Raw genomic sequence first — 22,800 nt, 5'->3', positions numbered from 1 at the left:
TTTTCCAGCTGCTGGTACTGACTGTAGACTGTTCAGAAAAGGCTGCCTCCAGCAGCTCCTACAAACCTTTCCTGAGCACCTTGCACAGAATCCTCAAGCGTAAGACAGCAAGCTTCTGAAAATGTGTTGAGTCCTTTGATCCTCATCTCTCTCTGAAGGGTTACAATAGGAAATGTAAAGCGTCTTTATGGCTTTCATACCAAGGGTTCTTTTAGGACCTTCAAGAAACCCCTGCAGTGCTTAAAGTTAACTTTTCTATACAGTAGATAGCTAAGGGAGGAAAGTTTCTGTGGTAAACAGCTTTGAAAACCTATGGCAGCAATTTTAAAACTGACACTTGCCAAGGAAGAAATGCACCTAAAATGCACCTCAGAGAGTAACGAAAATCCAATATATAAAAGCTTTATATGCCTATGGAGGAAGGAGACAAAATTTTCATACCTGTGCAGGTGCTATAGAGTCCCAAAAGGACCATTGACCTTTTTGACCTCTATTGACCAAAACGTCAATCTTGTGTTGGTGAATAACTCTGATGAGACAGATCAACTCAATATCTAACAGCATTCTGGGTGGGTCTTCAGGGAAAATGAGAACTCCTTTCCCTTCTTGTCCCTATTATTTTGCTGGTGCAGTCAAACACCAGTTTAAGCAAAATAATGATACATCACTTTTGTTCTAGGAATTTCACAGTACTATTTGGTGACTTTTCCAGTAAGTTCCTCCAAAATAACTTTAAAAATCATGATATAAGTAGAAACAATTCTGAGCAAGATAAATTTTTAATTTCATCTTCCCTTGCCAAAAAAGTTTACAAGATCCAGTCTGAAATAACATTATTTCTACCTCAACTAAAAAATGGCCAGTCAGGTTAATTTAAAATGTCACAAAATAAAACCGAATCAAATTATTTCCCCCAGGTGCACTCTCTTCTGCTATTTTGAACCTATTTTCAGCAGTTTCAGGGATGATGTTACCATCTGTGCTCTGAATTTGGAAAGCATAGTGTTTATAAAAATTACTTAAAATTGATCTATGGAAGTTGGTGTCAAAAACAGTAGAAAATCATCTAATTCCCCAAGTGTTTTGCTCTACACTGCTTTTATTTATATGCATGCTGGGAATGAAACTGGCACTGACAGCAGGGATAAGTTGCAGCAATGGAAACTTTAGCTCCTGTCCGTTTATCTAATCAAATGCATCAGCAATACAAATGCCCTATCCAGAGCCTGAGCCTAGGGATATATACACCATCTTTCAGGTATCTTGGTGTCTCCAAAGATACAGAAGATGAGTTTCCAGGTACAGTCAGTGTTTATTCTAAAATGAACATTTATTTTATGAAAGATGATGTGGTTTGACAATGGAAACCAAGCCATTCATTTCCTCTGCCACTTGCTGTTATTCATTAAATTGACTTATCCTCTTTATTTTTTATTCTCAGGTCTTCTGAATTCTATGATAAGAAGCTTGCATTATATGATGCAAGCTTTCAAATGCCTTCATATCCTCTTTCCAAGTAAGTGTCATTTCAGTTTCAACCAGGATTTGGACTGAGACACATTCTAATGGTTCTCCCCAACAATCTACAAAAGCGAATGTAGATTTTGAGAAGCTTCAGTGGCTTCTTGTAGCCTAGATGAGAACAGTTGCTCAGAATTGGTTAGACCAAATCCCATCAGAGGATAGCTGGATGCTTTGGTCCTGCTAATCAGAAATTATCAAAATACAGATCACTAACACATTGCCTTGCAGCAGTTTTGCTGCCTGTGTATTCATTCAACATTTAATTATTTAGGGCAGGCAAAAGCTATTTCCTGTAATAGATATTTACCTTCACAGCAGGTAAAAATGGTATTCACTTTGGCTGAGGAGAAATGTGTCACTTACCTTCTGATGGGGAATTACAGCCCTGGGAGAGTCAATTCTGGGAGCTGTGGTTGAAACTGGCACTGGACGTTTAGATCTGGGGATAAAAAAAAAAAAAGAGAGAGAAAATAACAGATGTGCAATCTGTACTCTTATTTTTCAGCTCTAATTTCATGCCAAAAAGCTGCTACATCAGGACTGAAAGTTAAGCGTAGCCTAGACTTTTTCTGTCAGTCATCAAGCTTTTCCTACATCCTCATTTACAAAGGTATTAAATGAGAAAAAGTTTGAGAAAGTTTCTCTGAATGATGAAAATCCACCAGTTATGGAACCAACCTCTGACTTGGGAGATCATCTGTTTTCCAATACTTGTGACAAAATGCATTTTCATAGATGAAAGTCAGCCACAACTAGATAAATTCAAATTTGGGCAGCACTCTGGAAAAAGAGACTTAAAGATGTTTTAAAATGCAGAGGCTAAACTTTGGTGCTGAGGCATCTCTAGATAACTCCTCAAAAGACTATTATTTAATAGCTTGAACTGTATAACTACAGCTGCAATTACTTAAACCTCTCTTCAAGAAGAAACACGGGTGTCATTTCAGACAATTGAGTTTCACAATGAGCAGAACACTACTGAATTAGCCACTACAGGCGCCTGTCTTTCACCTGTATTTGATAAATATATGTCCTTGATCATTTAAATAACCCAAAATAAACCCCACTAAAATGCTCTGAAAACATACAGTTTGCCCTTTTATTTGCATAACAAAGAAAGCACAGTGGCAAATGTCATCTGAAAGCACTTCTAGGATGCTCAGGTAAGTGAAGATGTAGTTGTGAGAGGTATTGTGAGAATCTGCCTAGTGGTGAATGTTCCTGAAATCATTCCAGTACATATGGGATCACCAGAAAAAAGGAAATTAAAAACAAAATAATCAAAATAATCAGAATTATGCAAGTAATATCCCATTTCCAACCTACAGATCAGTATTATGCCTCAAATTCTAATCTTTAAAAAGTACATTTCAAAATTAGGACCGGTACCAGAATTAAATAAAAATACTTAAACACTTACAAATCAAGTAGAAGCAGCTAAGACATTTTGAATTGTTTGCTTTAGACAGGAGATGAAGAAGGGAAGACATTGCAGAGGCTTAGAAAATAATGAATGGTAGAAAAAGGGAAATAAAGCTACTCTTGTGGACATTGAATGGAACTGAAAAGACAACATGTAAAATTGAAAAAGGCAAACATCTTTTTCTAGAGAACTTGATTAACCTGAGGTGAAACTCATACTCATTACAAGACATAATTAAGACAATGAGAAGAACAGAGTATCAGAAAGGATCAAACAGTTATACTTAACAACAAAAAACCCCAAGAGCTGCTTTAGATGGGTTATAATAAGTAAACATACAGACTCTCATTTTTCATGGCACAGCTTAAAAGACCCTCTGTGTTAGGTTCATTATTTCCTAACTGAGGGCTGTGCTGCACTTTCCTCTGAAATACTTACCAGGGGCATCTATCAGAGAGGGAAAGCTGAGTTCAACAGGAACAGGGCTCATCCCCAGTGGCAATCCCTGTATTAATACCCAGCCCCACACTCAGCTCTGGTTTAACTTTAGCTGCCGCACGTAACGCTTTTCCATAAGTAGTAGTGAATGTACAAAAAAAGACCACCTAAGAAAAAGGAGTAATTCTTACAGGAACTGGAAGATTTCCACTTAGAAGGTAGGGAAATTTTGCTACTTTGAGAGCTGAAAACAGAGCTGATATAATAGATGCCTACCATACAGCCAGATACTATGAAAATGAACACAGCCTGAGGAAACAATGAAAACTGGCATTTTGTTAAACAATGTGTAATTAACCTGTGAAATTCACTGAAAAAGTGTTCCTGAAACCACGGGCTAGAAAATTGTAATTCATACTCACAGCTGAAATATATCACAATATACTCCAAAGATATAATCATCTGAGAAATAGATACCTTCAAGTTCTAAGAACAAGAGCTACTCACTAACTGCCTAAAACAAACTTCCCTCAGGCAAGTTATCTTCCCTCAGGAATTAATGCCATACTCTTCCTCCAAGCATTTTAGCTTAAGAAGAGAAACAATAGATCATATTTATGAGACATGCACATGTATCATGAAAGACAGCAAAAAAGAGAAAAAAAATCAACTGCAGCTCATAACACAGGACAGCTGAAAACTGACAGTGACAGTTTATCAACACACAAAGATGCAGGGGACAATTCTGCTCCTCTTACCATTATTTCTGAGTAATTTCTGAGTACACCCAGTTATTTCTGTGAGGTGAATTGGTGAACCTGGGCATACCATGTTAAGTGTCCCCCTGCTCTCCATACTGATGAATTTTAGTGCCAGAGTTGCTTAGCACTGTAAATGTTGTTTGCCACATACAGAGGTGTAGTGAACAACCACACACTGCATGTTTGATGCTTAGCTGGAAAACAGTTGTATTGCAGGAAAGGAATTTATTTACCACACTATTCCATCACTTCTGATGTTTACTGTATGTTTAGTTTTTCCTCTCTCATTACCTGCCCACAGAAGATGATGCTAAAGACCTGCATTTCTTCCACATTAGTGATAAAATACATCTGTCATTCACAGTGTTAGCCAAGATTTGTATTTGACAGCAACTTGGAGTTTTCAAGATGTTACTTGAAAACGATGTTCCTACACACCATTGGATGTTTATAGCTTTGATATTTAAAAACAGAATAATGAGGCTTGCTAGATCTAGCAGAGGCTTGCACAAGAGAAAAGGGCAGAAGAGGTGAAATCAATTTGTGGAATGAAATTGTATGCACTTGCAGAATAAAGTGATTATTTACATAAGAGTCATTACTCCTCCAGGAAAAACATCTGCAAGTTCAGAACATTCTTTTTTTCCTCCCTCACTTGCTAGATGGATCAAATCCTGCAGCAACAGAAGTTTGCTTTTCAAGTCATTATGATGGTGCTGTAGCGAACATATGTGTTGACATTTTAATCCAGTGATTGCAAAATTATTTTATTTTATTCCAAACACTTAAGGGCATACCTGCTCAGTAGGGCTATGAGAAGGATGAAAGCCCAAATTTCACAGATGACTATGATAATTTTAGATTTTATGTTGTAATTTTTCATCAAGCTTCTTTTTCATATGCACTTAATTTGATTTCAACTTTTAGACATTTTCTTCTACATTTTCCAAGTTAAAGATGGAAAGAAAAACCTCTTTTCAAAATGAAAACTTGGAACAGTTCCAATGATGATCAAATATTTTTTTTAAAAAATGCTTTTTTTTAAACTCTCCTCCTTTCCACAGATACACTTCTTCTCTCCCTCAATACTGGTTCTGTTTTCTAATGAAGTTCAAAACCAAGATGGATGTAGTTTTGCAAAGCAGTTCAATTCTGATAGCACTGCTCAAATGACTGCCAGAATTTCTTCTTGTTCCCACCTATATAGATCTTTAATTGAAGAGCACTTGACTTCAATCCTGTTAATTTTGTACTCACAACGAAGGTATATTATAAGCCAACTGCACTGAGGAGTGCAACTGCTGCCTAAGAAAAGGCTGCCAAGGAGTTCTGTGATGCACTATCAGTTTAAATTCCATCCTCAGGGGAGCACAATATTGTACTTGCAAAGAGGTGACATGATCTATGAGATTACAGCTCTTTTTCATCTTCATGCAGCTTTTTTGTATTTCATATCTTCACCAGTCAGTGTCTATCTTTTCTAATTCTCAGGACAACTAAAATCAACATTTCTTTTTTACAGTATGCTTTTTCATTTGTCATTTCATGACACGTGAGCACTTATTTACAACTTGGATATCTTAATAACTGTATCCTAGGATTGCAACTTCTAGAAAATGAAAAGGCATCACATGCATATGGAAAGGTAATAAAACATATTAGAGTTTAAAATGCTTAGAAAATACTGTACGTACTTTAGCTATCACCTAACTGAAATGGAGGTATTCTGTAGTAGAGAAGGTGAGCATAGAGCAGGATGCAAAACAAAACATGTAGAATAGGGCCTTCTGATATATATATATATATATATGTTTTAATGCATTAACATTCCTGAAAATTTGCAGGGAATGATGATGGGAGTGTCAGGGAGAGACATAAAAAGATTAAATATTACTCATGGTTATCAATTTGAGGTGTCCATTTAATAAATGCTAAGATATTAATGTGCCAGTTAAATCTTCAGCTAACCAGTGAATTAGGCAGCCAAGCAGAAGCTGCTACCTGTTTCTAAGTCTTGCAGGGAAAATCTTGAGTCCCATGATACTGTGGTGTAATTCTCTGTGCCCTGTCTGGGACATAAGCAAGCACTCTTAGTGACTCCAATGAGAATCACAAAGACAAAGCCCTGAGCATTCCACAGTACTTAAATACAACTGTGATCACTCTGGGCCTAGGATCCGACCTACCTTCCCTCTCTCAGGATATCATCTGTGCCTGCAATAAAAATGAAAAATACTTCCACCAGCACTTTTGCTCTGTATATATCAATGGCAAATGCAAATATTAGCATTTGCTTGGATGACTGATTCATTAATTATTTCCCTGCATTATACCGCACTCAGATTGCGAGTTGGGCAATTACACTTTCCAGACCTAATGTTCATGCCCACAGCAACATAAGGACAAAGCTTGTTAGGCATAGAAGGCATCAGCCCAAAAGGAAGCAGCTATCCAATAAAAAAGCTGTCTGGAAGTATGTAATACCTATTTTCCCTTAGAAGGAATCTGAGTCAGAGGCAAGCATAAACATTAAGGGATAGAAAGGGAAAGTGAAAAGGAAGAAGCCTTGGAGATTTTTGTGAAAGGGAGGAAGGGATATGAACTGAAGCCAAGATGTGAAAAGATGAGATTTTTCCAAGGCTCTCCTGATCTCTCTTTGACCCTTTCTGTTTCTCTGGCATGTGCACAGTCCCTGTTACATCCTCCTAACTCCTCCCCTGCTGTGGAAAACCCCTGCTTTCCTGAACTGCCACACATTCTGCCCTCCAGCCTGTTCCCTCCTGAACAGAGTCACTGGCTGTCAATGCCTCCATCTGCTCTTAATTGACTTGGTACTGACCCCAACATTCCTCCACCCCAGCAGCTTCTATGGGCAAACAGGGAGGATATCCAGTATCCCTGCAGCTCTGCCCTGGGGGTGACAGTTATCCACAGGGTACCAACTATGAACGCTGAGCACATGTCTGGCACTTACCCAACACACACAGCAAGCTCCACACTTAACCTCCAAGAAACATGGACACCTTTACTCAGGCAGGTTACTTCTCTGTCTCCTTCTTCCTGTCTTTGCACTGTTTGTAAACCATTTCCAAAAATTTCCTCCACATATCACTACTGAAAACTTGGGTAATACATAAAAAATGTGTCCATCCAAAAATCCATTAAAAATTTCCTACTAAGGCAATTTAATTCCATTTCAAAACTTGTTTATGCTGTCATGGGCTGAATTTGTATGTGGATTGCTATTAACACTGTTGAAGAAATACATTAATTTATTTCAAATTTTTGTGCAGCCCAGTGCAGACAAACCCACAATACTCTTGAAATATTCAGAAATACCTAAATCAATATTGATTATAAATAGGAAGCCACTACTCTCACCAATAATAAATTGGTTAATTGCAGAATTTGCATTGCCTAGTTATAGACAATGAAGGACCAGAATCAAAAACAACAGGCTGAAATGAAATCAGATTTATCAGAGAGGGATCAAGGCTTAATGGCATAAAAACTTCAGCTATAGCAGCTCACTTGGAATGCAAAGTTTGGCATAATTATGTATTATTAATGATTTAATTATTAGATTGATTATTTATAATTACTGAGAGATGCTAAAAATCTACTTAAGGTAAACATATAAATAATAAAAAGATTTGTTCATTTAAGATCATCGGAAAAAATGTTTGGGCTAGGAAATTATCTAGTAAGTAAAACAAAGAATTAGTAATAATTAATAAAAAGCAGAAGATGCACTGAATAAATATAAAGTTCTTTGATGTAGCCTATCATACCCTGGTCTTAAGATGTGATGCAACTCTCCCTAGCTATCATAATAAATAAGAATTTTGAAGAATTTAGTATCAAATATTTAAGTAAGTTCTTTAGTTGAAAAATATTTGACATGAACCAAAATTAACTTCTCTGCTTATTCTTCACCTCCCATGCAAATAGTGCACCTGAGACTTTGACTGCTACCATTCCAGTATCATCTGGGTCTTCCTGAAGTCCTGCAACTCTTGGCTTCTTAGCAGCTTCCTTATGTGTGATAGTCATTCAGGTGCAGATTTCAGAGCAGCAATGGAGACTGATGCAGGGAATTAACCTAAACAGCCAGCTCCAGATTCAGGAAATCACATCCAAACTCCAAAGATACAACGATTCTCAAAAAAATAACATCAGGCTTTATAACTGCCTTCTATTCATTTAGAGGAGTTCAAGTGTTGCCCAAACCTGAAGAGATTTCTAACATTACACAGAAAAAGTCTGGTTTTCCCCTTACCACTGAACATTTTCTAAAAGCAAAAGCCTAACTCCATATACTTCAAGCATCCTGATCACATTAGTTTCCTGAAGCTATTAATGAAGTGTATTTGCTTAGTTAATTTTCCTGTAACTCCTCTTCATTGGGATGCAGACCTTACAATGTCTTATGGCTTTTAGAGCACTTCTGATGAAGATATATGGGAGAGAAAAACTAACAAACATGGATAATTAGACCTTAACTGCAGTTACCTCACTTAGGCCTGCACTTTCTGTTTCCAAGCTAAAACACTTCAGTAAATTTTCCATTAAGATCTGTATCAGAGATTTTGACTAAAACCCTAATTCTGTGTTTTGAGACTAAGTAGATAAAGTTAGCCAGGAGTTGTCAAAAGAATTTGTCTCCCTTGGAGGTGTTTGAGTGCTGTTTGGGGGTGTCATTATGTCGATGCAGTAACATCCCTGGGCCAGCCTGAGCACAGTGCTCAGCACTGATGTGCTTCAGCAGCCACCAGCCAGGGACAGCACAGACACCAAGAGCTGTCCAACCCCAACAGTGCCCGACAGCCAGGCTAAACAGACCTTGGTGTTATCACTGCAAGAAACAATGGGCTGCCAATAATTAAGAGTTTGTGTGAGAAAAAAAAATAAAAATTAGGGCAGACAGCTTTTATAGGGGTTGGTGGGAAAGAAACACCATAGTGAAAAGGATCCAAAGGAAACTAAAAAACTCATAGACACAAAAAACATCTACAAGACTGATCTAGTAAAGCCTCAGTGTTTTACCTGATTGAAAAATTCCTCATTCCACATCTAAAAAATACTTCCCATCCACTATAATTAGCTTTAAGTGTGTAATTTACATTTTTCCACGACCGTGTTTAAGCTAATCAGCATTAATAGGAAAAGGTCCCAGCCTGAACAGACTATGACCTTGTTCTCTACTGTAACATTTTGGCTAATGTATCTACTTCCTCCTTGCAGACAGGAACTGTTTGTCTGAAAGAACACAACTGCCATGTATATTTACTAAGCTGTGTCAGCCCACTGATTCAGTGAGATGGGTCCATGGTAAGTGAAATATAATATGTGAAAAAATTCACATGGAGATTATCTTTAGGGAATCCAGAAAATACTTCTCATATAAAACGATGAATTTTAAGCTCACCTTTAAGCTGGTATTGGGGGAGAAAAAAAAGTGATGTTCACTCTGAGAACAGTTCTAATCCCCAAGTAGAATCTTGTTGCAATGAAAACTTCACTGCCCTTTAAAGCCTTGGCATATATCCACAGTTTCCAGGCTCTTTTCTAAAACTAACAAGGACACTTTATACAGTGAGTGTAAATAGCAATGGACTCAATTAAACAGCTCATGTAAGGAATACATTTGTATTTATTGCAGTGACTGACATTGATACTTTATTTCATTTTCCATGGAAATAGCTGCTCATTAATTTCACCAGCACTAAACCTTGCAACTCAGAGAGAGTAGCTCACAGTCCTGTCCAAGTGATATCCTGACATCTGTAAACAAATCCTACTGTCCTCTCGTACCTGCATACAGAGACAACTGGGCACACAATGGGAGTCACCTCTATTTCAGAGAGAAGGAGGACCAACTCAGTAATACAGTGTAGCTTCCTTAATCCAGTAGTGGGATGTGTCTTTTTTAACACTTCAAGCATACAGGACTACCAGAAGGAAAAAAAAAAACCTTGGCTATTGGTGGCAGATGACTCTTGGATGTTCTAGAGTCACACGTCTAAGCAAAATAAGCTAACTAGTATGGCATGTCATATCCACCATTAGTGTTCTTTTTTCTACTTAATATTTCGAATAGTCCAACTAGTTCAGACCATGCTTTCATCAATATTGTCTATATAGTTCAAATTGACCCCAAACTGGGGCAGATACCGTCTTATAATTCTTCTGAACATAAATACAGCCCTATTCTGGTTCTGATTTAAATGTGCCCATCAGCAGAACTAAAACATGCACAGAATTGGTTACTACACATAGCATTAGACAAAAGACAGCAGTTTACAATAACCACTGAGTTCCCCTTACTTGCAGTCTGCTGTCACCACATGCTTTATTTATAGTAGGCCTGAAATAAATACTGCAGGATCAGCCATCTTTGGGGCTGCACAAAAAAGGAAAGCTATTAAATATTTACCGTAAGTCTCTCATAGCCTCGTCTCTGACACTTTCCCTTTCAGTAGAGAAAAGAATTATTTAGCTCATGATTTTCCAGCAAAAGACAGCCAATTGTGGCTGTCTGGAAGTGAAGGGTAGCATCACTGGCATGGCCTGGGAGGGGGAAGTTTTGTCAATGTGCACCAGGCACAGAAGTCTCCACCATCCACTGCTCCTCTCCAGCAGCACAGAGTGATGCCAAAGCAGAGCCTTAGAGTGACACAGGAATGTTTGTGCCAGCAGAATGAGGCACACTCATGTTACAGCACTTTCCAAAACTAAGCCAGTACATTTGGTGAATCATTTCCAAGGAGGCTGATCAGATTACTTGAGTTATGATCAAATGAATATTGTGGATGCTCCAGTGAAACATGTTGACAAATAATGCCACTCTCTTTTTGCATTTACTGTGCATTTAAAAAAGAAACCCATTTGTATGAAATAAAAATAGACTTTGCATGAATTTTGTTTTTCACTATGAACTGAATACTGCATGTCCCAATGTTTATGGCCTAGTACTTATGGGACAGACAGGCAGTTAAAGATGAACTTTGACTGGCCTAGAATTAAAATGCCTGAGGGCAGCTGCGTAGCTCAAGTAACTGATTAGAAACTGATACTGAAAAATGACTGAGAACTGCAGGAGGTCACAAAAAGACTAAAAGCAAAGCAATGTCTTTTTCCACCCTAATCCAGGCCATTTTAGAGTATGATCATAGCCTTCCAGAGCACGGTCCAGCAGAACCAGCACCAACCCCACCTCAGTACATCTAGAGCAATGCAGGTTTCTAAGGTATAAGCTGCATCTATAGAGGTATATAACACTTTAGAAGATCAGCCTGGTTTTCCTGAGTGCCTCATGGGAGTTTTGCTAAGTAACAGTGCACAGTGCCAAAGACACTTCTTCTCCTCTCACTCCTGCTCTTCAGCAAAAAATAATTCACTTCTTAGATGTACCTTGTCCCCTAAATTTAAGGAGGCAGTGCCAGTCTGGAGGGTCCCAGACATTCCCAGATCACTGGATCACAGGTCCCTTTCTCCAGGCATCATCCAAATACTTCAACTTCCTGGCACTTGACCCTCTGCATCTCTTAGCTTCCCAGAAGCAGCAAAGGGAAGCACACTGCAGGCTCTAGAAAAATAGGCAGCCAGACAATGCAGCTCAAGTCCCTAACACGTTGTGGCTGCCTGATCAAACCTCTGGCATATCTGGCGAGACTTCCAGTCTAATTTTGTGAGTTTATGTGAAAACATAGCATGGGTGAGGTGATAAGAACAATTTCAAGAGGGAGTTTAGGGAAGGAAGTTGCCAGAAAACACCTGACATCCACAAATTGCTGAACCCGTGGCTGAAACATGAAGAACGCCACTCAGGCCAGCACTGACCATTCATAGAAGATCTGTGTTAGTGTGCCTTGAACAATGCAGGTGGCTACTTCCATTAAAATTAATTAATACACAAAATCACACAATCCTATTGTTTAGGCAGGCAAGTATGAATGGGGGCTCATAACACTTCCCTTTTGTTCTATGATTGATGCCTTGCAGGTGGATGTCCTGCACAAGTGCTGACACCATGTACAGCTTTTCTTGACAGCCAAATTAAAACAATAACCAGTTCCCCACCCTGAACAAAGCCCACAGGGAATGAAGTGTTATAATAAAAGTGAGTAGCAGCAAACAGTCTAAAGTGTCAGGTAATAAACAATGCTCATGAAACCTTCATGGTCACAATCAATAAAGGGAAAGGCCATCGCACTTGAGAGCCAAGAACCATTAGAAAAATAAAAAGCTTTCTATCTCGGAGCATTTACATTGAGATTTCACATTCTACTGCTTCTTTCATGGCCTTATAGATTAAACAAGCAAGAACAGTTCTACTTCCAGCGCTGCAACAGCGAAACCAAGCCATAGATTGCCTGCTAAGGCATTCCATGACCTTGAAACATATTCTGTAGAGCCATATGAGTACTCCACATACATGTCCAATATCATCACAATTCAGAGCTTAAGTTTTCCTATTGCAATAGTCAATCTCCTAATGCACATGTGTCTTTTCCATTGGAAAGGACTTCCAGCGTTTCCAAACTTTTATACAAATAGGATAAACAAGCACTTCCATCTCTGTGCTCTTTATGGCAACTAGGGCTACTTTTCCATAGTAGTAGAACACTCTGCTCCAGTTTCATTGCTGCAAGCCACGTCTAAAAAAAGTCAAAGTGATCTCTTAGCACAGTCATTTTCCTGGTAACCATGTCCCAGGAGATTTTGCCTCTCTTCTGTCTTGTCCATATTTGGTTGGAAGTTACTGTCCTTTGTCACTGCTACCTTCTTTTCATGTTAACTGTTACTCCCTTCACCAATCCAATATTTGTAAATTTTTTTTTGCTTAAAAAAAAGGATATTGCATTGTAAATTTTGGGCAGGTGACTAAACTGACAATCTTTTTGTCCTTAGGTAAATTAACCCATTTGTGTCCAGGGGAAAAAAATATTTTTTTAAGGCAAGAATAATGTAATTTCCTTATTATAGTGGAGATGCCTTTTGTTCAAGACATTGAATTGATGATAGGGTCCTATGTGTACACCAGTTGGCCAATATCACTTGCAGGGTTTAGCTTCTATTAGTCTGAATTGTGCAAAGCAAAGCCAGCTTAATGCCTCTGACCACAAGTTTTTTGAATAGCCCCATGCCATCTAAGAAAAAAAAAAACATTAAAAAAATTGCTTTTCAATCTTTTTCATTTGGTTTTCCCAATGAGGCTGAATGGACAACCAAGGCGAACTAATAGCCACATCATAAGGCAACTGGAGAGGAGACTCCATTAATTGTATAAGTTCAGAGCAAAAACATGATCTGAGAAAGTGTTCATTTGCTAAAGAGAGCTGTTTCATGAACTATTTATGTTTACTAGTATTTAATTTTACTTTATGCCATTTTCCTTTTTTTTAAATGGATCGTAGTTCATCTGCATCTATTATCTATGCAAGCATATTTCAGTCTGTTGTAAACTCCATTAGTGTTTTCTTCAGTTGTTCTTTATCCATAAAACTTGAGTATCTGAATTATATATTACAGTTTTGGAACCAAGAGACAGGGCACACCTTAAAAAATGGAAGAAACAACAAACAGAGATGAAAGCAATTAATAAAGATACTTCCACTAGTTTTCTTTTTTTTTTTTTTAATGATGTGACCACCATTAGAATTGCTGGTGTTGTAATTTAGAGGTCAGCAAATTAAAGAGCACAATGATTACTCAAATGAAATATCCCTGGCAACACCTGATCACAATTACTGTTTTAAGTGACTTGTCTCTGCGATATGCATTGGGATAATCTGGGATAGTCATGAATTTTGGAAATCCTTCTTCTCTGTGTAAGAAGAGTTGGTTTGTAGCTTTAAACCATTTATGTGAGGCCATAGAGGCAGACACCAGAGAACTTTTTAGATTCAATATTCAGGAAAATTAATACCAAATGTGCAACAACCCAAAGCACAATAAGAAATGTTTTCTCTCAATGCAAAACCACAAAGGTTCAATAGAAAAGCAGACAGACATTCTAAAACAATCAGAAAGGATTTTTCTTAACTTCCAAATAAAAAATATTCAGAACAATCTAAATCTTTGTAAAAAAAAGATATCATGCATATATTTGTAATAACACTATCACTTAGAGTGAAAAAAAAGAAGCTGGAGTGGGTGATAGGATAAGAATTCTACTACATGCATCAAGATAGTGATTTTCTACTCTATCTGGAACACTCAAAGAAAAAGCAATGGAGGAGAATCAGCCACACATTTTGCATTATAGTACCCTGTCCTGTCTTGGAAACTTCATCTAAACTCCTTACTCTTTAGCTACTAGTCTGTTCCTAATTCTTTGGTATATTCTCAGACACTGTACTTCTACATTACAGTCTGCTTTCTGTACTTTGCCTACCCTGTACAACAATGATCTTCTTCACAATGCAATAAAATTAGCAGCACCTTCTCTTTCTATAATTATAGAGCTTTAAATATTAATGCATTTATTACAGAAATCCTCTGCACAAGGTTATCTAACTTGAGAACAAGTTTCCTTGGAAGCAACATTAGCCAGCAGAAGTTAAAAGACCTAATAACTACCTTCTTAATGGCAAGGCAACTTTTATCACATCTCTATGATAAAACCTGCCCTCTCCATGTTCTGCTGCCTCCCTTTCCTGCACTTGGGCTACACCTTTCTTATTCAGTCAGATGAAGAGCAGACTTTCAAACTCACAGGTGCCAGACCATTAGCACAAATTCTCCTGAGGTTCCTCCCATGCACTTATAACACCCGTTCTGTTTGTTTTCTCTAGAACAGTTGCTCATAAATTAGCCAAACTAAACTCTGTTTCCCACATGAGAATAACCGAAAGAAACCTCACTGCTGGATTCATTTAACAGAAGCTTGAATGGATATGAAATTACATCTGTATTCAAAAGGCGAAATCCCATACAGACACTCCACATAACCATTCTATTTCTATAGGAATCCATGCTGACTTCTACAAGAATCAGATCAGATTTTGGCTTTTCGTCTCCTATCTGTGCCATGAGCACCACAAATATATCTAACTGCCAGGCATAAAAAATTTGCAACCTTCAGTCACAAGTTTCATAGGTTGTCCGTAGTCATGCAAAGAGTTTAAGTTACACCAACATACTTCTGCAGAGTGAGGCTCAGGTTGTGGCTGGCTGATTTGATCTTGTTCTGGGCCTCCAGGTGGGTCATGCTGTCAGTGTTGACTCCATCAATGGCCACGACAAGGTCCCCCTGGTTCATCTGTGACTGTGCTGCCTTGCTGCCAGGGGTGATCTGTGTGGGAGAAGACAAAAGAAGAAGTCTTATCATGATAAATCATTCTGTATCCAAAACAGTTGAAGAACTCACCCAGAATTATAGTACAGAATAGGTACATCAAAAAATACTCTAATAGATACAACAATAGTTTGTACCCATTATTGTATGGGTAGAAAATGAAACCTTAAAGAAATTAAACAAATCAAAATTAACTCACACTTCTGCAAAACTCTAGGACACCATCTACTTGTTGTTACTTCCATTTTGAGAGGTTAAGCCCAATGTAGTGGTTCCCCTACCACCTATTATCACTATCTCAAGGGGATAATTATATTATACAGCAGCAGTTATAGATGTTACTCGGAAGCAGAAAACTAAGGAACCACTATCCACTGCATGATTTTATCATATTTTTCCTCCTGAAAGTCATTTTCACCAAATTAATTCATTTTACTGAGGGGATGGAAAATGAATGCATGTGAGTGGCCTTGGGCACACTTTGTTTCTTTCATAGCAAGCTTTAAGGAAATTATTCTGCTTAACCTTACCTATATAGAACTGCAGCTCCACTACCAACACAGATTGCTACATACCCATCTCATCAACCTGTTGGACCTCACACTCCAAAGACCAGCACTCTCAGAAGTAAAAAGCCACAGTGCTGCAACCACAAACCCAACAACTGACACAATTCAGAAGTTCTGTTTGTTCACTGTGGCAACACATTTTGTTAGCTCCAGTTAGCTTGTGAATTGCATCTTCTCTGAATCGACAGTAGTACCCTGATCTCAATTTTACATAGCCCTATCACTTTGATATGAATGACACCAGTAGAGTACTAAACCAGAAAAGCCTTCACATACCATCAGCAAGACAAATTTTAATGGACACATCAGAGATGTCCTCTGCTTTCAGCACCCAGTACATAGACAGCATGGATATAAGCTATAGGTCTTTGCTATTAGAGACTCACTTCCTTACATTCCTCACTAAAACACCCAAGCATAATCTAAATTACTACAACAAAGTCTGCATTCAAAGATTCTGTTCGTTCAGTACAGTGAACATAAAAGAAAAATGTGTTTGATTATGAGCCAAAAAGTTCCCTGTGAATTCAGCCAGGCTGAAACCATGGAGTTAAATTTCTAGGGAAACCAAAAACCAACACAAATTCAAACACTCGTGCTAAGTGAAATCCCTTAACTTGCCATCCTTAATACGACCGTCAAAACACTTATGAATATACACATACTCAAAAAAAACCTCCTTCGAAAACAATTTCCTAGACTGTTTGTGAATTTTACTGGCAAAGACGAATAAGCAAAAAAAGGAAAAAATCCTTTATTAAAATGCTGTTAAAGGTGCTCAGTATTGAGGCCAACTGACAGTGTAGTCTGACAGTGGGAGGTGTCACTTTACTAGAACACTAGCTCTAGTATCAGAGTGCTAGAACACACAGCACCCTGGATACTCAGACTACTTAAAAGTAAAGATTAATTTGGAATTTGTAATTCCCAGAACTGATTTGACTGGAAGAGACAAGTTTTAATATCTTTTCATTTGAGATAGAAGCAATGAGTTCTGCCTTTTCTGAGTGAAGGACAGCCACAGATAAAATGTTCTCATGCAAGTAGAGTTGACTGATAAGGGCAGTACTGTTTTCCAGTGTATTTTCCTTGTGTTAAGGAATAGAGGGATGGGGGAAATATTTTGTGGTAGTTTCAAAGATAAGAGTTTTATTCTGCAGTCTAATGCACCCTCACAAGAAAAAAAAAACCCACCCAAAACCAGACTGGTGTTACAAGCATAGTTTTCCTAACCTGTTACACAAACATTAGCTTCTATGCATTTTATTGACTTCCATTGTGCCAAGTGCACAGAATTCAGAAGCCCATAAAGAATATGGATTATTTGTACACCCTCGTGTACTTATACAGTTACTTAAAGATCCTTCCCTGCTCAGTCCCACAAATATGTTGAGGAACAGAATTTGCAATAGAATAAAGGGTAAAGAAAGGGAAAAAAGCAAACCAAAGCCAAACTCAGACAAACGAGTCAGTAAGACTTGAATTCATCAAGCAGGACACTTCAGTCTTTTTCAAATTATCCTTTTTTAAATAAATAATCTTCACACATCACCCTTCTAAAGGCACCACTTTTAACCTCCTGATGAAACACACAAGTTCTTGCCACAGACTATTAACTGTGCAATGCTGGTTCCAAATTCTGTGCCACTCTCCTCCACATACACCTTTTTCTTGTCAGAATCAGATTGGTTTTTGAACATCAACCCAGTTTCTGAAAGCCAAACATCTGCCCTAATTTGAGTATTCTTACTCAACACATCTGTCTCTCCTTCCACTCCCCAGTGATGCCTCAAAGAAAATAAGCCCAGAGAAGCAGAGCTTCCACAGACAGGATAACAAACTCTAGATTGGGGGCTAGTTTAACACAGCTCAGACACACTGGCTTATCTCTAACTTTTTTTGACTTCTGCTTTTAACAGCCCCACATGTAAATGCTATACCTTAAAATAAAGACACAGCAACTACAACCCTCCTAGAATTATAGTCAACTTAGATGGAGGGGATGGTTGTAATGAGTGACCTAAATTCACTTCTTCTAATGGAATATTTTCTGCCTAATACTTTTAGAAAACACGACCTAAATGAAAAAACATTCATCTCAAGACTCTCTCAAACAGTCCTCAGTAACTCTGAATTTGTGATTTACAATGACTTTCTAACTTTACAACACTGGTTCTGAGGCAAAGATCTCCAGGAGAACCATACTCCTGAAAGACAGGGAAACAGCCTCAGTCATGGCTCAGTCAGTCATTATTTAAAAAGAAAAGGAAAGGGGTTCAGCTTCTTCAACTAAGTATAAGAGTAGAAAATTCTGTGTGTGATTCTTTCATACGATTATATTTTTTCAATTCTGATTTCAGGGGACAGCATTCCACTGATGTCACTTTACCTCTTAAAATCAGCTTATCCTTACTTCACAGACAGCAAGATTCACAAGTATAAAAGATGGATCTAATTTATTGTATCTGCAATTCAGACAAGTAGTAAGTATCAGGAAAGAATTACTTCTTCTCATGGTCTTCCCACTGGTTAAAAGCATACTAGATTATTTGGTCCTGTAGAATTTTATACAGAAGGCATTATTTAAGACTGGATGCATAATCTGTGCCATGTTTCTGTATGAAACATGAAAATCAAAGTACAAAATTATATGTATTTTAGTTAGAACCCAAGAGACATCTCTAGAGATAAGAGAGAGTTCCAAGTGAAGTCACAGCATACATTTCCAGCAGACATTGAGAACAGTCAGTAATTGTTGTGAACAAAATACCAGTGTACAGATGGAGATAGAGGGCAGACAGATCTGAAGTGTCAAGGCACATTCAAGGCTATCTTGTTCCCATTTCTAAAGATCCAGCTGAAAGGAACGGAATGCAAAGAGTTTATCTTTTATCTGTTGGTATTTTCCTTGGAAAATTCATCTCTGATCTACTAAAACATTTACTAAATATAATCACAAACAGAGAAGAGCTCACTGTGTCTTTGTAAAATCTTTGGTAAATATTTTCTATTTAAAAATATTTTTGGAAAATATTTTTGAAGGACAAATGTTAATGAAACCTTAGAAATAGACTGGAAATACAGATCTGTCTACACAGCAAATTCTACTTTGCTCTTATCTCAGCCCCTCTTCTATTAACAGAAGTAACAAATTTAGAGAAATATGTTACTGCCAAGGATAAATATGCATTTTTCTATTTGACCACAATTCTTCTTTTTTCCTAAAACAAGTCTCTGGGCAAGTTCTAGACAGAATTATTTGAGAAAACCTTTGTAATAGCCTTAACTCACTTGCTGTGGATTACAACATCACTTTCAGTTGCTAGGTGCTGCAAATGCCTTTATTTAGTGCTACAGTGAGAAGTTCATCAGAGTTTCAGGGTACAGCTATTTCTGTCAATTAATTTACAAAATCCAATCCAGGGTACCACCAAAAGATCTAATTTTAATAGTAGTTCTTTAGTGCCTCAAGCCCAAGCACAGATTTCATCTTGAAAAGCCAAACATCTCACCTCTCTCAGAAAAGCAGAGGAATATGTGCTGCTTCAGAGATGTGAATTTTCAGCCCTCACAAATTTCCTACAAGACAGACATCTGACTTCCAACATCCCCAGCTTAAGGCAAGTTGGCAAGGCTGGAAGTATCACATGTTACTTTCAACACACTACAGAGAATTCTTACTACACTCTGTTGTGAGCAGATCTGTACACTGGGTGAATATATAGTACCACAGTGACAGCTGTGCCCTAAAAAAACTCATCTGCACTGGGTTCACAGTAAATACTACTTAGCAGGAGCTCTGGGAGGCAGCGTACAAAGAGCAGCTGCTGCAACACCTTGAGAACAGCACATGTTGCCAGCCAAGTCCCCTGATCTCCACTCCAAAGCGAAGAGATAGGGATCAGGCAGCATTTCAGTGGATGAGTGTTTAAATACTAACGAGAATGCTTGTATAAACAGATGGATGGACACAGTTTTCCTACCCTCAAGGAACTCCTAATTTACAAGGCAGACAAAAATACATAGGGAGGCCTACACAAATGAGAAGCTGTTAATATAGCCTGCAGCATTAGCTGGGGCCTCTTCTTTTTTCAGCACTTAAGCTATGCCTGACTCCATCCTGACATCAACCCCCATATCAACAATTTATATTTTCTGCTTCTTATTTAGGAATGTCATTTCACAGAATCAGATATTCACTAACACCAGAAATGCACAAAAGCACAGGGAATGAATACCGTCTCTTCTTGAAGATCTCTGGAACAGAAGAAATAATTAAAAGGAAATTTTCTTTTCCATAATCAGAAAATCAGAGACACTATGATATGTTCTTACACGAAAAGGATTGGACAGAGACTAAGAAACACTAGAAGACACAATATGTTTCCTCTCTAGAGAAAAGAGCATTTAAATCTCCCTCCATCACATTTATGCAAGTATTTTTTTGCACAGAAGATTCCAACAAACTCTCAGAGTAATTCTAAGCCCTGAGACTCTAAGTGCCTGCAAAACTTCCTCACTTTTTAAGGTCTTTTTGAGAACCCACCACAGAGCAGTTGCTGAATGCTCACATGAAACCTCTGGACCAGAGACATCTCTTCCTCTCCCACAGTAAGAAAGTTGAGGAAATTTATGTTATTTATATTATTTTTTCCTAAATGAGTCACTTGCCATTTCTGTCCCCACAATAAATGTGTAAGAGCTCCAAAGGGAAAATAATGTTTTTTCTGAGAAAATATAAGTCAATTTTGGACAAGAAAAAAATGCAAAGAAAATGAGTAAGGCCGACTAGGATAAGTCATGGCGGAAATTCACCTTTTCATTTGACACATTGCTAGAAGGCACAAAACATAAACAAGGAAAGAAACAGCCTAGATAACCTATATCATAATGCAAGCATCCTATCTATGGCTTTGATACCTTTCTGTGTCAGACAGGAGAGCTGATAAAGACCAATTGAATGTAAAAAACAAGACTGTAGGAAACCTGAGACTAAAGCCCTTGCATGTATCACTAGCCAAACCTAAGGAAAAAAAAATCCATTTTGCAACTAGTATTTGCCAGAATAACATGTGTCATTGTTTTCCATTCACTATTGGGCTTTAATGGTGGGGTTTTTTTTCTCCTGTGGTGTTTCTTTTGTTGCTTTGGTTTGGCTTTTTCTTTTTGTTTTTAATAGGACAACAAGAACTGCCTTAAATGAACACTCATGGCATGTGCAAAACATGCCACTGACACCCCAAAGAGATTCCATTTATACTAAACAGAGCTGCTCTGGCAACCTGAAAAGACACTCTGAAGTGGCCTCTCAGGCTCTGCTTCATCTGTAGCTAGGAAGAGAGATTACAATACATGTGAGAACACCAAAAATAGCTCTAATCTACCTCTCTCGGGTACCAGGAATCACAATGCCACAGCAGCACAGGGATTTTGTGGGATGAACAGTAAAGCACTTACAACTCAGGACACCCTGTGCTGAAATCTGTACTCTGACAGCAGAAGGGCTAGGGGCATTCAAACCAGCCAACTTACCTCAGTCTCAGGAGTGCCAAGCCAGGCTGGAGTGATGCCATCTCAATTAACACCAAAAATTTCCCTTACATTTAACACCACTCAGGCTGCCTTTCATGCAAAATATATAGGCCCTTTAAGGAAGAAGATGGACAGATGATAGCCCTTCCTGCCAAGCTAATTAGACTCAGGTGATGAAAATAAGACAAATGTAAGACTTTCAGTTATGGAATGTAAGGAAGCATACAGGCAATGCTTAGGGAATTGCCCTAGGCAAGGCTTTGGGGGATGTTTTGAGAGGCAGTGTGAATACACCTGTTGCTACTTGGAAGATCATTTAATTCCCTACCCCATCTCCATGTTGTTTGATGGAAAAATTTTCAATCCTTTGTTAAAAAATAAAAAAAAACCAATATTGTGGACTTTGCAGATTAGGTCGTTAGAAAGCATGACTGCTCTATGTTACACCAACTATACAGATGATAGTAAAAGAGTGGTTGTGGCTTTTTAATAGGATAGGTTGGTGTAACTAGAAGGTTACACAGCTCTTTACATTGTGTGTGGTATGACTAATAATAATATCTCTTCTCCCAATCTTTATCCAAATATAGCTGTTAGATCTCTTCAGTCTGTTCTCAGTTAGCATCACACACTGTGCCAAGGTAGTGTGTGCTGTGTATCCCACAGGAATTAAATGGAAGCAAAGAGGTGAGTCATATAATGACAAATGTTTATTGTTCTGTTACAACAGGTTTTGAGAAACAAGTGACTGAGCTCTTATTTGGTATCAGGGAGTTTAATAATCTGAATGCAAATCAAAACCAAGAATTAAACTGAGTTACTGATCCTTAGTATTCTGGTAGCCACCGTGTGTGGGCTGATCTGTCAGCTTCCACAGAACAACCCCCTGCAGCAAAAATACACACAGCTTCCAAGTGCCTGCAGGATCAGAACAGCCAAGTTTCTTCAAAGGTTCCCCATCCTCTTCCCTGCTTCTCCTTTTCAAATTTGAATTCACTTTAAGGCAGTAGTATAAGGCAGGATGTTTCTTTGTGTTTCAAGCAGACAGATCTCAGTCATAAATACTGCCTCCTACATTTTCAACTTCTTGAATTCTACATTCTGTGCATATTTTTAACCTGCTCACAGAAACACAATTTGTCTTGTCTCCCCCTACAACCATTAGCAGTAGACTAAGGGGTTTGTCTTGCTATTGGCCACTATAAGATTTTCTTTTTCTGAGTTCATTCTGCTTAATGTATCTCCTTGTAT

At 38.1% G+C, this 22,800-nt stretch overlaps 1 protein-coding gene across 9 annotated transcripts in view; it reads right to left on the bottom strand.

Moving 5' to 3' along the window:
* LDB3 (LIM domain binding 3) overlaps window positions 1-22,800 on the bottom strand; it is a 110,714-nt gene that overhangs the window by 63,637 nt on the left and 24,277 nt on the right. For all 9 annotated transcript variants that reach the window (XM_088059326.1, XM_088059327.1, XM_088059328.1 and 6 more), the window contains exons 3-4: window positions 15,294-15,445; window positions 1,888-1,963 (exon numbers count right to left, since the gene is read on the bottom strand). In XM_088059326.1, the coding sequence (XP_087915452.1) occupies window positions 1,888-1,963; window positions 15,294-15,445 (228 nt within the window). The remainder of the gene's footprint in view (window positions 1-1,887; window positions 1,964-15,293; window positions 15,446-22,800) is intronic.

The sequence above is a fragment of the Pseudopodoces humilis genome, chromosome 9, assembly GCF_049639895.1.
Source record: "Pseudopodoces humilis isolate 2021_Gansu_Grassland_sample_001 chromosome 9, ASM4963989v1, whole genome shotgun sequence".
Lineage (NCBI taxonomy): Eukaryota > Metazoa > Chordata > Aves > Passeriformes > Paridae > Pseudopodoces > Pseudopodoces humilis.
The sequence above is the reverse complement of the archived record's forward strand: the minus strand, read 5'-3'. Positions and strand labels throughout refer to the sequence as shown.